This window comes from Poecile atricapillus, chromosome 4 (genome assembly GCF_030490865.1).
Source record: "Poecile atricapillus isolate bPoeAtr1 chromosome 4, bPoeAtr1.hap1, whole genome shotgun sequence".
NCBI classification, from domain to species: domain Eukaryota; kingdom Metazoa; phylum Chordata; class Aves; order Passeriformes; family Paridae; genus Poecile; species Poecile atricapillus.
This window is the reverse complement of record NC_081252.1, coordinates 3,010,867-3,026,805: the sequence shown is the minus strand read 5'-3', so window position 1 is coordinate 3,026,805 and position 15,939 is coordinate 3,010,867. Positions and strand designations below refer to the sequence as shown.

General features: G+C 46.2%; 1 protein-coding gene across 1 annotated transcript; it reads right to left on the bottom strand.

The window, feature by feature from the left end:
* Positions 1 to 125: 125 nt before the first annotated feature.
* On the bottom strand, positions 126 to 14,033 carry PPEF2 (protein phosphatase with EF-hand domain 2). The gene is made up of 17 exons (XM_058839070.1): positions 14,002 to 14,033; positions 13,270 to 13,454; positions 9,947 to 10,074; positions 9,350 to 9,407; positions 8,679 to 8,854; positions 7,671 to 7,785; positions 6,819 to 6,865; positions 6,250 to 6,416; positions 6,130 to 6,166; positions 5,895 to 6,044; positions 4,876 to 5,214; positions 3,989 to 4,174; positions 3,170 to 3,312; positions 2,558 to 2,664; positions 1,493 to 1,656; positions 874 to 961; positions 126 to 649 (listed from the first exon to the last, which is right to left on the bottom strand). The coding sequence occupies exons 2-17, from the start codon at positions 13,328 to 13,330 to the stop codon at positions 468 to 470; spliced, it is 2,148 nt and encodes a 715-aa protein (XP_058695053.1). The 5' UTR covers positions 13,331 to 13,454; positions 14,002 to 14,033; the 3' UTR covers positions 126 to 467.
* Positions 14,034 to 15,939: the final 1,906 nt, after the last annotated feature.

Here is a 15,939-nt window from a genome sequence, read left to right as displayed (position 1 = left end):
ACTGGAGCAGCACTGCTGCTCCCAGAATTAACTAGAGAAGAAATGAACAGCCAAACAACAGCAATCTAGAAAAAGTGGTTTATTGAAAGGAAAGCTGTGATCAAAGAGGTGCTACCTCCTTAAAACACTGCCTACAAGCAATACTTCAACTTCCACTTCACTGCTTTTGAAAATATCTGTAACCTTTCCTCACACTGCCAAGAGAAGCTAAGTTGCATCTTCTCTTTGAGCAGGAAACTACTTAAAACGCAGCTTCTTTTAAGAACAGCCCGAACTGAAGCGCAGCTCATCTGTTTCACCTGTTACCTTCCCCAGATGGGTCACGGCTGTTGCCTACAGTGATGTCTGTTCTGAGCACCTGCCTTCCCTTTCCCTGCTTGCCATCTGCAGGCACCCTCTATGTTAGGTCAGGCAGTCCTGGCTTTGTGGAAATCAAGGCATGGGACGTGGTAACCCTGGGCAGGTTCTCACGCCGGGCACTGTTTGACGAGGCGGAAGGCTTCCAGGAACTCGTTGAAGTCAATGTTCCCATCCTTGTTAAAATCAATGCTGCGAACCAAGTCATTAATGCCATCATCCGTGAGTTCAATGTTCATGTGGGAGCTGAACAGCTTCCAGGTTTGCTGGAATTCCTCAAAGGAGATGAGACCTGTGGAGGAGCATTTCACATGCTGCAGCTGCGTCTCCTGATGTGGAGATCACTGGCTAAAACACAACTTCCAGCAGCAGAGAGGCAAATGGACATTTTCAGAATCATGGGAGGGAGGAGGAGGATCCAAGCCTAAACAAAAACACCTCTAGACATACTAAAGGGAGCTCCAAAGCACAAGGGAACAGAAGGCAGCGATCAACACCCCCTGCACACCTGCTTACCTGAATGGTCTCTGTCTATGATCCTGAATATGGTCTCTAAGTTGGATCTGTTTCGATAAATGACTTCCAGCATGCTTGACTGGATGTGCTGAAAGACATGAAGACAGTTTTCACCCACCTGACACCTCTGCTCTCTGAGTTGTTGCCGCAGATGTCTCCACAAATATTTTCTGCTCTCCAGAACTTGCCAGCAGTGCCTTATCAACCAGGTGTGTGGATGCAAAGCTGCAGAACAGACCATGGGCAACTTGTCCCTTCCCAACAGCCCTCTCCTGGGCTAACAGCAAGCCAGGCTGCATTTTATAACCACTACAGAGTTGTGTTTGCTGGGCATAATTAACAAACTGCTACTTGGGGAGTGGAATAGTCCTCCTACTCACAAGCCTGCGTCCAAAACTACCTCAAAATTTTGCTTTTGCATTCATTGTCTATTTGTAAAATGGGCTGAGTGCCTCAGGACTATCTGAGCTCCGGCAAGACTTCCTATCAACTCTAGTGTGGCTTTGGATTATGCAGGAACCGTCCACTGTCCTTTTGCACCATAATTGGTGTGCACATGCAGGGGATCTGGTGAGCAGTTGCTCGCATTGTGCTTTGATGGAAGGGGGTGAGTGCTTACCTCTTGGCTCCTCTGCTCCATGGCCAGGTCATCCAGCCAGGATTTGTATTCCAGCATGCTATCCTCGGTGCTGCGCACCAGCTGCGGCCTCAGCATTCGCCAGGGCAGCCCCAGCCGCAGCACCGACTCCACTGCTGTCGCCCAGTTGCTCAGAGTGATCTTTCCTGCAGGGAAAAGGGAGACACCTCTGGGACACAGGTAGGGGAAAGCAGGTGAAGGCAAAGAAAAAGCCTGAAACAGCAACACATACACAAAGTAGGTGCTGCTGACAGCACAACGTTAATTTGTTAATTTGCAGTGCAGGCACACACACACCGCCCCCAAGCCTCAGCATGCTTTTCATCATTGCAACAAATCCAGGCTATGAGGCTGCCAACATCTGAACAAAGGCAAGACACTGACTTTGGGTATTTGATTAGAAATTTGCAGCCCACTGCCCATTTTAGCAGCTGCTCTAACAACTGAGCTGGATTCCTCTGAACAGTTTTGCTGCCCACAAAGAACACAATTCTCCCCATGAGCGGCTCTGCCAGCCACTTTTTCTCCCCCAGCCCACCAATGGACAGCAACACCTCTCAGTCACTGCACCAACACAGCACTCCTGTCTGCCAGAGAAGTAAGAACTCTCCACTCCTTCCTTCAGGCTCTGACAAGAAACAACTGCCACAGAAGACATCGCTTGCTTTGCTCTTCCCAGTGATCCCCCTCCAGGGATGAGGGGGCTCTACAGACCACGCAACACTTCTCAAGTGACACGACAGACATGTTCCAGGTCCTCTTTTCCAATGCTTCATCAGTATTTCAGCTGCAAGGAGCTCTTCTAGGACCGGCCTCAATTGCTACGCATTAGGCTCATGATGTCCTGCTTTTCCAGCACCCCAACTTTATGGTGTCACTCAGAGGCATCCACAGAGACTGAGTAACAGCAAATGACCTCTGGCAAGGTCTGATAGAGCCTCCCCGTGACAACTGTCCATGAGCAGTCTCCCAGCCAGCCACAAACTCAGTCACTTCAGCCCTATACAACCAGGCAAGGAACCCACACGCCCCTCAGCTCTGAGTTACCTGTATTGTCCCCGTCGTAGGCCTTGAAGGCACTGATGAGGGCTGAGGTGTGAGCAAAGAGCTTTTCCCGCAAGGCTCGAAAGGCTGACTCCTCTACTCTGCTTATTCTGGGGGATGCAGAACAGAGAGAAGCACTTGAAGGTCTTGCCATGAATCACAAGGAAAACTGCACCTTCCCTCCCAGTGTTCTACCTGGTTTGTCCATGGATTGCCCAGACCCTCACACAACTGCTCTGCTCAGCTACATCTCAGTGCTTGTGACAAGGCACTGTGTGCCCAGGGCATTTCCCTGCAGCTGATGCCAGGAGACCCTGCATTCATTTGTGAAGCAACAAAGCTAAAAAGAACCTCAGAAAAAGGTCAAAAGCTAAAACCTGGCATAAAAAAGCTGAAAAACCAGCAACCTTTAGAAAAATACCCTTGGAATTTTGTTAACATTCCCTTCTCAAGCCTTGAGCAACTTCAAGTACAAAGCTTGATCCCTCCTTTAGAGCTATTCTTCAGAAAATCAAGCTGTGAAAGTTCATCTTCAGAGTCAAACTTCGTAAAAGCACATGAAGTATCCCCTTTGGAAATTTTGACTTGGCAAAGAGAGCAACTGGAAAGCCTTGCCTTTGGGTCATATTGAGCATATGGGCTGTCTTGTTTGCTTGGTACTGAACAAAGTGGGGGATGAGGTCTGGTCCCAGCTTCACATAGGCTCCCCTGTTGCTGCCAATCTCGTAGTAGTTTGAGGCTGAAAAGATGGTCAACACCTAATCCCAGAAGAAGAGGCATTTGCAGTCAGTACATACATCCCGTAATATTTATATATGTGACAACAACTCACTTGATCCCCTCCAGAAGGAACAGATTGTGAATACACCATTTTTTACATCTTTACAGAGAAGAGGGAGAGTCAGGTGGCAGCCAGCCTGGAAGCCTCGCAGGTGTGAGTTCCTCATGGGTGGCACCAGTCCGACGTGGATCTGGCCACATGCTGGGCTGCTGCAATTCTCCTGCGCTCTCGCCCATCAGTTCCTCTCTCCAGAGTCTGAGTGCCCTGACAAAGCCACTGACTGACCTGACTGTGAATCTTCTGAAAACAGAACTCACCTGCAGCAAGCTCAGTAACACCCTTCTGTAGCACATCTGCAACAGCAGCTGCGCTAAGTGGGGCCATGGCACAAGTGGGTTCTCAAGCACCACACACAAGGACACTGCCTCCCTGCACAGCCATGTCCTCAGCAGAGCAGGTGGCTCCAGATTGCCCTGAACTAAGACTTCAGATGGAAACACACTTCAGTTAACTCCCACTAAGCCTGTTCAAGGATTTTACATGTGCTTAGAGCCCCACTGGAAGAAATACAGAACTGAGACAAGCCGCTTCCCCAGAAACCCTGTCCTGGGAGGATGGAAACCCAAGTGTCCTTCACACCACCCCCAGCTGACCTTGCGGTTGTGGCAGAACTCGTAGCCCTCCTGCTTGCACTCGTGAGAGCGGATCAGGAACTGCAAGCTGTACTTCTCAAGGAACTTCTCCGTCACATCAGGCCCAAAGTAGCATCCACCACCTCGCACCTTATTTTCTCTGCAGCCCTCCTGAGGCATGGGGTCGCTCCAGAGGATGTCTAAAACCTGAAAGGATTGGCAAGTTCACTGAATCACTGAATCCCTCCCTAGACTGCTGCTATGACCATAGTGCAGGGGAACAGACGTGTTTCCTGCTTTCCAGCCAAAGACTGTCACAGACCTGGGCCACCTCACAAGTGGCAATATTGTTGGCCAGGAGCTACACACACATCCAAAGTGTCTGGGGAAAGAGAGATGCATAGGTTAGGCCTGATACAGGCTGCCTTTGCTAGCATTAATATGCCTTGCCTGTCTTTCTCCATCCCAAAACACAAGTCCCAGGGCAAGAACAACCAGCAGATCCTGTGGCCGTTAGCAGGCTTAGTATTAAACGCCTTTGTTCTCTAGCCAGGACATTCTGCAGCCTCTAGACATACAAGTGCTGACCCAGTAACCACTGTTTGGATTAAAGCTTAATTTCTTTAACCCTGACATCAATATATAGCGCTAGGGTGAAAAGGTGTGCAGTGCTGGAAGGTCACATTTAATGTCAACTAAGTAACCGTGGTTTCAGAGCACACAGAAGAGACTCTCAGGCTGGAAAGGAAGTCCCCAGCTGCTCCTCTCAGAAAGTAACAAAGGGACCCAACAAAACATCCCCCCAGCCACACAGAGCAGCCCTTCCCGGCCACCTCCCACTGAAGGGCCAGCTGCTGCAGGAGGCACCCACAGCACACCCAGCTCAGGACCCTGCTCAGACTCCTCACCTGCTTCCACTCCTCCTGGTGACTCCAGCACGGCTCATCATCCACACCCTTCAAGGAGACCATACTGGAATAGGTGAGCTCCTCTGGCTCTGACTCACTGATGTCCACCAGCCGCCGGCACGTGTCGATTTGCTCCTGCACCGTCTGCCGGAGCCACCTGGAGAACTCCAGCCTGTTGGCTGTGCTGGGAGCCTGGGCTGACTGGGGCTGCAGGGATAGCCTGGGAGCTGCCTCATTCCCTGCTGCATCAGTGCCTGATTCCCTCTCACCATTTATGGCCTGTATTTCTGCTTTTCTGCTCGACTCCTTTCTTTTCTTCAGCCTTAACACAGAAGTAAACTGAAAGAGGTGAGAGAAATGGAGCTGGTAACACAGCATGAAAACCCAGATCTCCAGCTCTAACACCTTCTAACACTGGGAGACTTGAAGTGATCCAAGCCCCCAAGCCCCACTCCCTTCTGCCATCAACTGCTGCTTGACTGTGGGGAACTACTAGTGCCATCCTCTCATACAAGCCATCCTGGGTTTACAGCTGGGCCCTACATCCATCACATCTCACCCTCCCTCATTGACTTCATGCACACAGATTTCATCTGCAATGGCAACTGTGCAGCAGAGCAAAGGAAATGTTAGTGACTAGTACAAGAGTTGTCATTATATTTGGAGAAGGAAAGTGATATTGCCCAACTAGAGAGTGAGGCAGAGACAAGTTAAATGACTTATCAAAATCCTTCTGGAAATCTAGGGGGTAAAAGCAGGCTAAGGAGCTGCAGGACAATGTCTCATCATCACTGTGTTTTTACTTCAGCACCAGCATATATTCCAGAAACCAACAGTGCTTCATCCTGTCACAGCTCATGCACACACACACTAACAAACCAAAGCCTACACCTAAACAAAAGTTTGTCTAGGAAGACCATCTCTTAGATTTGTCTCGTCAAGATGACATGCAGAAACGAGCTCCCCACCACAAATCAGCAACACTGCTATCTTTTCAATAACTGGGAAATAAAACCTACTTTGTCCCTTTGAATTTTCTCAAGCATGTCCAGGTCAGTGGTGTCAGAGATGCCCCCGTGAATAATGAGGACTTTCTGATCAATCAGGGTGGCCAGGGGCAGCCAACAGAATACATTCTGAAACATCTTCAAGATTTTCTTCCCATGCACCTGAGCGAAAGTAAAAAAGAGATAAAGCATCAAGTCTTTTAAACGCACATCTCACATGATGAAGGAGACACAAACATAGGCCTACCTTGTATTTCTGCATCACTTCCTTGGTGAAACCATAGCTAAAGGAACAGGAGAAAGGAAGCTCAGCGGGATTTTGCACAACGCCCTCGACGTCGTGCTCAGCCCTGCACAGAAGCCGTACCGTAAGTTCACCATGTGGTCCTCGTGGTTCCCGCGGTTAAGATGAACCTCCTTGGGATAGATCAGGAGGAAGGTAAAGAGGATAACAAGGATCTCAAGGGACTGCTTGCCTCTGTCTACAAAGTCCCCATTGAACACGTAGGACTTGGAAGGGGAAGGAAGGCCGTTCTGTAAGAGCAAGAAACAGGCAGATATCACCAGAGAGGCCTCCCCAAGGTGCCCATATGCACTCCCCCCAGCTGCAGTGACTCGCTCCTGGTCCCAGCTTATCACAGATCCCTGCTCATCTTTATCCTGTGGGCCCCAGCAGCGAAACCGCCAGTCACAAAGGTTTCTCATTGGTATCAGCAGTAGAAAAATACCCATTGGCAGTAACAAAACTGACATGGATATCAGATTTCTGAGTCAGCAAGGGAGTAAGCTACTGATTTGTGAAGCCATTTAAAACAAATCAAATTGACTTGGGGAACTGTACGTGAATGACCCAATTTTGCAAACGCTTCTCAACACGACCCATGGGATACCCATTGCAATGCCTGGACAGCCTCCCTCTCCAAATTTGGTGCTTACCTTGTAAAAGATGAGGAACAAGTCATCCAGCTGGCCGTGCAAATCTCCTAGCAGGCACAAAGAGACAAGTCACAGCATATTTACCTTGAACTCAAAAAAAACCACCCATACATCCTTTATAAGTTAATCCCCACTGAAATATTTCGAGAATGTGATACATTCCACTACAGGGAATTGCAAGCCTAGAGGAAAAGGACACGATGTAAGGCTTGAGCTGAAGTCTGAGAAGTGCAGTAAAAAATCCTACACCATTTGCTGAAGACTGATTTAGAAACTTTTTTCATTTATCTCCTGTGATGGCACAGCACAAGATTGGTATTACATGGGAGAAAGCTTTGCATTCAAAATAACAATCTAATTCTCTTTTAACATAATATTACAGAGAGAGGTTTTCCAGAGGCTGATAACATGCAAAAGTCTGGGCTATGTATTTTGCAGAAATATCTCAATATTTTAACATTAGTCAGAGTACAAAAAAAGTAAAAATATTTGTCTCAAATTTACTTATAGGATGCAAAGATGCGTTAACATTCCGGATCTGCTTGCATTTGCTGGTGCTCACCCAGAACAGCTCCAGGATTTTGCTGTTTAAATAATCCCAGACCACTACCAAGTTCTGTGAGCAGTCCTCAGCTGGGTGTGGTTTCTGTGGTTTAGTAAAACAGCTCCAAGTTTGGGGTGAGAGAAAAAAGGTCACCTCGGTATTTCAGACAGACCCAGCTGCCTCTCAAGGCATCACCCTTAGCTTATAGAGAGCATTTGTATTCCAAGTTCAGTACAGAGGGAGGCATTGTGCTCTCACTATCATTTTCTCTCTGTCCCACCCTCCCATAGGAGCTGCAAGGGACCCACCACACACGGTGACCTCTTCGCTGTAGCAGGTGGAGACGTGGCTGATGTTTGGCAACTGCTTGAGGTGCTTCCTGGTCTCATGCAGGAGGTTTAAGACATAGCGAGCATGGAGCTGCTACTGGGAGAAAGTGAAGGGATTAAAGCAGGAAATCAGTGGCCTCTGAGCAGCACTACTGTGGCTGCAAAGACTCTACTAGGATAGCCTGGGTGGCAGAAACTCTCTCTGGGATGGCAGTCTGTGCTGATCTATGGGCTTGCAAACAAGATGAGGGAAATATTGAGAAACTGCAAGATGGCAGACACTTGCCCAGTGCAGCTCAGCCTCAGCAAAGCAAACTGAGGGCTGGCAAAGCAACCCTAAAGGCCCAGCACACCTTGTGGACAAGGCTATACCCACTAGGCCACATCACCTCCAGGAGCAGCTGAACTTCCAGCCCAATATCACAGGTAAGAAGTTGCTCCTCTAGAGCCTTCTTAGCTTTTCCACATTTAACCAGACTGTGAGTTTCCACATATCCTGCAGTGCTAGAGATGCTCAAAGCCAGGGTGTAGGCATTTAATACAGTTGGGATATGAAACACCTTTGGTTTATAAGTTCTCTTTGGAGAAGGAGTGTTTTGGCCTATTTTGGAGTTCAAGCACATCAGCTGAGGGATGGCAGCAGAACACTGCAGTTGGATCAAGACTTGTCTTGTTAGTGCAGGAGTGGTACCCCCTCATCAAAAAAACCTCACAATTTACATTTTAATTCAGAGTCCAAGTTGAATAGCACAAAACATTGTAATTGGCTGTTGCTCTCTGGGCCATCCTATACTTATTTACAAAATGAGAAATTCAAACATAATTCAAAAATAAGAACATTTCTATGGCATTAGGAAATACCATATAGTTTCCAGCTCCATATTAACAACCAGTCAGCTGAGCTTGGTAAGAAAGCTAAGACCGAATCATTTATCCTACAGCCTTGTTCAGAGAAGGGAAAAGCATGGTACCTTTTAGGATCCTTACTTGTTTCTGTTGGAAAGCTTCCAGCAAGGCCGTGGCATGGTCAGGGAGGAGAGGGAAAGAGAGATGGGGTCCGGTGTAGGAGTCTGGCACCTCTATGGATTCATAGTCACAGTACTTTTCCAACTCTGCCTCTTTGTAACTTTCCCCACTTATGAACATGCGACTGATAAAATCCCCTGCAAATTAGCAGGGGTTGTTTTTAAAAAAAAATAAATTAAAAATAGAGAAACAAACAAAAAAGTGGTTAATTTGCTCCAGGTATCATTCTACCTGTATCAGTAATTTGCTACAGAAGAGCTGTTTGCTTAGGCTGGCACTCGGGAGCAGTTGCAGCCATGGATGCTGGGTGCTGCTCGGCACTGCTACAAATCTTGTAGCAGGGGAAAGGCTGCAGAGACAAATCTCCATGTGCACTGTGCACCATTCTGTGATTCTGTGAAAAGATACTCAACTTTTATGCCTCCTTCCAGCTCCTATGAGCAGGAATTACCCCCCATCCCTTGCACAGCTTGTAGTCTTCAGGCAATTCACTCTATTCCTGATGCCATCGCTCTTGAGACTCTTGGCCACATGTGCCATCCTGAAGATTGCCCAGCACTGGGCAAGGAATAATACAAGGTGCAGCCTTTGGAACTGCTGGTGCCACATCTAACAATAGCACACACACTTACTCTCTTTGCTGCTGCTTGGTGTGAACTGGTCCATGAGGTAACTGAAGAAGTTGTGAAGCTGCAGGAAGAGGGAGAGCCCATCATTCACCCCAGAATTAAATTCAACTGAGTAGCAACCTATCATCATTATCTTTCTGTAAGTATTATCTCTGCCCTTCTCATGCTCTCTGCTATGTACAGACTCATTGTACCAAATTAAGTTTTGACTATCTTGAGATGAATTCAAAACAGTGGCTTTACCTTCAGCCACAGGCACAAGGACACTATGAGCCCCTCCTCTCCCTGAGAGGAGTCAGCCATGTAGGAGAACTTCAATCCAAGTTAAAACATAGCAAACCAAATAGACTTGCCTGTTGTGTTCAGACTCCAGAAAAGCCCTGTTAAATGGCTCTTATGGCTCGCTTTTGAGGTTCATTACTTTGTGTTTTATGCAACATAAGCAGGCAGGGAATCCATAGGTTAAAAAGAGGCAGGAAACCCAGACCCTGCCCACTGAAGCACTTAGAGGGTTACCAGCCAGAGCCAGAAAGCCAGAGTCTGGCACAGAAACCACCTTCCCACGTGTTTTCCTACCTGCTCTTTTCCTTGGCACCATACCTTGATCTGATCCTGCTCACAGGCATACTCAATGGATTGAAAGATTCTCCAGGTGCAGCGGCGGCGCATTTCCAGCCGAGCCACGTGGCGCCGATACCATTGCTGGATCAAGACAGCTGCCTTGAAAGCTGGGGGACAACAACAGAACCAAGCTGCTGAGCAGCACTGCCTGCAGCTGAGGCACCTGCAACAGCTCCTTCCCCACCCCTGAACATGGAAGAAAACCTGTCCTTTCCAGGAAAAAGTTTCCAGGAATTGTACTTTTGTGCCTAAGGGCAAAAAGACCCTCTTCTTTTTGCCTTCTTTTTTGCAAGAGGTTGACCCGACCAGAGACCTCTGAAGCACTTGCAACCATTGCTGCTGGTTCCTCAGCACCAGCGTAAACCACAAAGTATTAGGGCCTAAAAGCCCTAACATATTCTTCAGTATTATTAGATAATATCCTCACTTTCTACCTACCATGATAATTTTTATGTCCATGTTACCATCTCTAGGTGCTGGGGCTTCAGGAAACCAGAAGTCTAACTGAGGCCTAACTCCTTAGTTGGGGGAAGACAGGATACAAAGTTTCCTTCTAGAGCCTTAAAAATATGGGGATTTTCTACCTCTCTTTATGACAAATAATTACCTCAGCTTTTGCAACTGTGCAAGAAGGATCCCATTGCAGCATTAATATCAACATACCATTACCTTAAAATAAAATAAAGACAAAGCTACACCCACTGTGAAAAAGGGGAGGCAGAACTTTGGCCATTTAATGGCACAGAATGAAGGAGATGCCAGAATTTTCAGGTGCCTGTTTGAGGTTCAAACCACAGCCAGGGCTGACACCAAGTACTTCCCACCAAATTATGGCTATCTGCCCTTTGATCTTTAAAACACAACCTCTGTATTATCCCAATTCCAGTGTGTTCCCTTCAAAGATGATTTCAGATGGGATGTGCGCACATTTTAATTGAAGTACATTGGTGCAGTTAAACATTTCCTTTTTCAAGTTCTGCCACAGAATTTTACGTACCTCTAGGATCTCTCATCCTCCTTAGCTGGCCTTGATCCCACTTGGACCAGCTCTGCTACTGGGCATCTCTCTTTGGATTACACTGCGTGCCTTCCTGTTCCTTTCTGGAGCCCCACCCGTGAGCCCTATACTTAAAACACCTTCTAACACTGCTTCTCCATCACCCTTAGCCGAGGGGGGGAAAGGGATGAGGGCTGTATCCACAGGGTGGCTTCAAAATCCAAGGAAAACAACAGAGGTAGGGAACTAGGCCTGCTGCAGAAGGTATATTCCCTTGTCACGTTCACCAAAGCAGCGAGAGCAATGGCAGGTGTGTGGGAAAACCTTCATTCAAAAGAAGAAAATCCCTCACTCTACCCAAAGGCTGCTATACACTGGCAAGAGACAAAGACACAAAGACACCATATTAATTCCATCAGTTTGCATTAATTACACAACAAATGGCCCATTAATTACACAACAAATGGCCCTCCAGGTACTTCAGCACGAAACAGTGACCTTTCCCTAAAGAAGGTATCTCTATGGATTATATACTGAAAATAATCTTTTAAATTATGATTCTCTTTCAGCCCTGGGAATTGCAGAGCACAAAAAATGAAGATCTACAGCTGCTGTTCAGCAGGGGTCTGAGACACCCTGAAGCTGTGGGCAAGAAGGTAAGATTTGGCAAGCCTTAACTCAGGAGTAACTTCAGTATTCTTTGCCTTCTGTCTTGGTGAGAAAACACTTACTGATCTGCTGGGCTTTGAAAAAATTCCTTGTGATGACTCCACACATACCAATGAAAACCACAACTTTTGAAACAGTAAAAATTAAACCCATCAAAGACATGTTGTCAAGTGCACAGTTAACAAATACCACCATCCACAGCATTTAAGCCCCAGAGAGGCAAGGCACAGGTTTTTACTCTGGTTTTACAGACACTAGCTCTGCAACTGAAAAAGCCAGGTATTGTAATTTAGCAGCTTACCTGGGGGAGTTATACCTGGCAGTGTTAGTATCAGTTTGGGAAAAAAAAAAACCAACAAAACAAAAACAAAGAGAAAGACTTGGCCACATTTTATGATGAGCCAAACCATCTATCATATAAGCTGCTGCAAGCATATGAAAGTGGCAGCACTCAAACCAGACTTCACTCCAAGGCAGGGCCAGTTGAACAGCATTTCCCATTGCAAACAGCCTGCATATCTCATGCAGGGAGGACAGGGATGACATCTGGCACACTGCATTTGGGCAGAAAGTCCTAAGCAGCTACCCTGCTGCAGATGGCCAGATCTGAAGGGTGTTGAGAACCAAAGGCTAGAAATCCCCAGAGGCTTTACTGCAGTGGGCAACTGTTGCTGAGGTACCAGATGTAATACAAGGTTTCAAACAAGTAACTAGTGTTGTGTTACACTTGAGCATCTTAAAATAACCATGAACTTGTTGGAAAAGGCCATGGACTTCTGGTGCTACGGGTGACAGGTAAGTCTAACTTAAATAAAGAGTTTTTCAACAGTAACAAGCACAAGTCTGAGTCACAAACTTGTTCCCACTTTCAATCCTTATTTGATTTTCCAACTGCTTGCAAACGGTTTGTCGCAGCATGCTGTTCTGCCAGTGCCCAGGACTACATGATTCAAACAAAGTAAAGACCATTTATTTACTTTTGAACTCTTCCTTATATCTAAGGTCTTCCTCATCAACTCCCTCTGTTCCACAGCAGACACAGGCACACACCCACAAAACTGACACCGTTACAGAGGGCTTCATAAAAGTAAATCACCCCAGCTTTGAGAGCCATAAACAAGTTAGATTATTAGCAGAGGTGAGGAGCACTGTGCTGATGTAGTTAGACAAAATGCACACTTTTTGTTTTACAGCTTTTCCTAGCCACACTGTTCCACCATCTTTACAACCAGATTTATTTTGGCTTTGCTAATGCATCTGCTCAATCAGTCCTGCACCAGTAAGAGCCTTGGAAAATAATCCAGGAAAAGTAGCAGGATAACAACTGTCTCACTGTCAGTAGAAACAACACCTGCATTATGCAGCAAGTGTTTAATCCAGCAGGTTGGTTCTAACTGCTGCTTCATTTCTGGTTAGATTTTAACCTACTCCTCGCCTAATTGCTGTTATTTCCTCAACCCTGTTGTATTCTGCCTGACACCTGAGAAGTCTTTTCACAAGATACTGAAAGACAGATGCTCACTTCAATGCTATTAAGAAAACCAGGTAACTGAGAGGAGAAACACATTCACTGCAACCTCCCCACAGCACATGCAGGAGATAACAAGAAAAGATCGCTTTTCTATAAGTCACTCACCACTTTCAGACTTCTGCAGGGAGTACTTGTACTGGATATTTACAGAAGTACCAGATCCCATGTTCTCCAACCAATGCTCCGACGTTGTAGACTGGCCCAGTGTCACCAAAACCACAAATGAGATGCAGGGAAGACCATTTGGTCAGAATCAAAACAGCTGCAACACGTCCCACAGCACCAAGAATCTACAATTAAATATATTAACACTTAATATTAATGATCAGATGGCTTCTCTTGTGTCCAAGTACATTTTCCACTACCAGGTTTCTCCAGCTAATCCCAGACAAGCAGATGAAGACTTCTGTCTCACTGCTTCACATTTCAAGTGAGCTTTATAAACAGGAATCAGTTCAGCACCTTTAGCTACTTGCATAACAATAGGTACTGTGATTGTTTGGCAAACATATTAAAAGCTTTTTAATACTGTTTCATTTTTAATACTGTTAATTCATTAAAAAGTCATTAAGAAGCAGTATGTGCAGACAAATATTCTGTAGTGAAGGCAGATATTCACCCTGTAAAGGATGACTAATTTTGAGGGATGAACACACACCTGATATTTAATCTGACCACAGCTAGCAGGAAGCTGAGTCTAAAATAACAATTAGCTACCAGAAGAAAATAACCAGCTTTGTTAAACACTGCTTGCCTTCATCTCATGTATCTGCTAAAGTGTGGGAGCTTATTATGCCATCAATTGCCAGTATAAAAGGACAGACATGCAGACTTAACCTCACTGCTGTGGAAGCTCCGGTCAGAGTAAACAGATCCTAATGCAAGATTAGGTCAAACTCGGAAGGAGTTGAGGATAACCAAATTGTCATTCACAGTCAGACATATTTCCTCTGGAAAATAAACAGTCACATAATGCTGCCAAAGCAGCCCCAGGCTGTATCACTGAAGATTTCAACAGATTTTTATCTTCTTCTGAAATTCAGGGGGGAGAAAGCTGCAAAATGGAGGGAAGGAAATAAACACCTGTAAAAATGTTCGGACTGGTGCTGGCAGGAGAACACAGCTGAAAGTGTTTTGAGAGGTCAGGACAGATGAACTACAGAGGCACTTGTACCCAGGAGAAGAAAAACTCCTCCTCCTTTCCTTACTTCCTGCAATCCTTTTGCCTCCTATCTCTCTCCACCTAACCCTCTCAAAATAGCTCAGATCCACACAAACACTAACTGAAGGAGCACGTCCGGTGTTGTGTAAGGTGAGCAATCCATGTTTGCTCAGGAAGGTGAGCCCTGCTCAGCCACACCGCAGCACAGGGAGCTTTTAAAGCACAGCCAAGGCTGGAACTCTCTGTCCCTCACCCAGGATGCCCAACTGTACAACAGCATCCTCACAATGCTGTGAGCGGGCGACAACAGGGTGCACTGCAACGCTCTCAGCGGAATATCTACACCCTTGTTTTATTCTGACAATATTGTTTCTTACCAATGTCACAAAATGCCTGAAATAGCTGCCAAATTACACCCAGTTTTACCTAGTGCTTCACCTTCTTTGTGCTCAAATAATGCAGGTACTCCGACAGCTTTCCACATTATTAACTGCTCCAAGGGACAACTGCAGACAAAATGCACCAGTTATAGCTCGTTTGTAACCTCCTGTACCAGGGAAATTGGAACTCAGGAAAAAGTTGACAACTTTTGAGCGTAGGCCCATCTGGCATATCCAAACCAAAATTTCACTTAATAACACAGATCCGAGGATTCAGCAAGTTTCCACTTTCCGGAGAAGCAAAGATATTAATTATTCATTCTGCATTGGCCCCTCTCCCAGGAACTAGAACGCTTCTAGATTACTTCTAAAACAATGTAGAACAAATCTGAAGCAAACATTCAAATATGGTGTGCAGTACTTTGCCTGCTGAAGGTGTGTTCAGGGGTACCACCTGCCTGCTTAGATAAAATGTGACCTTCATACTCCTTGCCTGCTTTGATAAAGGCAGGTGGTACCCCTGACCTTGGATTTGATGGCACCTTTGACAATAATTTTTTTCTTATCTCCTTCTCTCTCTGCAAAGTAAACAGGCATTTTTTATTAGGGCAGCCCTACTTCAAGCACATTTCAGCCATCCATAGAGAGGTATCACCTAATGTTAGTCTGCCCTAATTATCATATTATGGAAAGGCTTATCAACAGGTTCCTTCCAAGCAGTTCCTGGAGCCATGAACTTTTACATTTGTTGCCCTCAGATTTTTTGTCAGTGGCACAACCTGAGCAAAGGAGTGCACAGGAGTAAATCAGGCTCCAATGGAATCAAACCTGTTCCAAGGCTGGAAAGACTGAGGAAGAAACAGAACCAGCACCTTGGATCCTTCCTCATCCATCTAACACTTCCCTTCCTAAATTCCTGTACCTGAAAAATGGAAGAGGAACAAAGACCCATCAAGGCACAGCCCCCAATACAGGATGAACTAAGCAGCAGCAGCATCACTTCAGGTACAGGTTGTATTAAACCTCCAGGTGAGAAACATGATCCAGCCACAAAACAGCCAGCTACCAACCACCCCTTCCTCATCTTACTCTTGTCTGCCAGTCCTCTCCCACAGAGATATTTCCTTCTCTCTGGAACAGGCTTTCCTCACACCTCCTTCCCACAGGGCAGTCCCTGGTATGCACCACAGCACAGTGCCTGCCAGCAGACACCCACGCACAGTAAAGGCATGT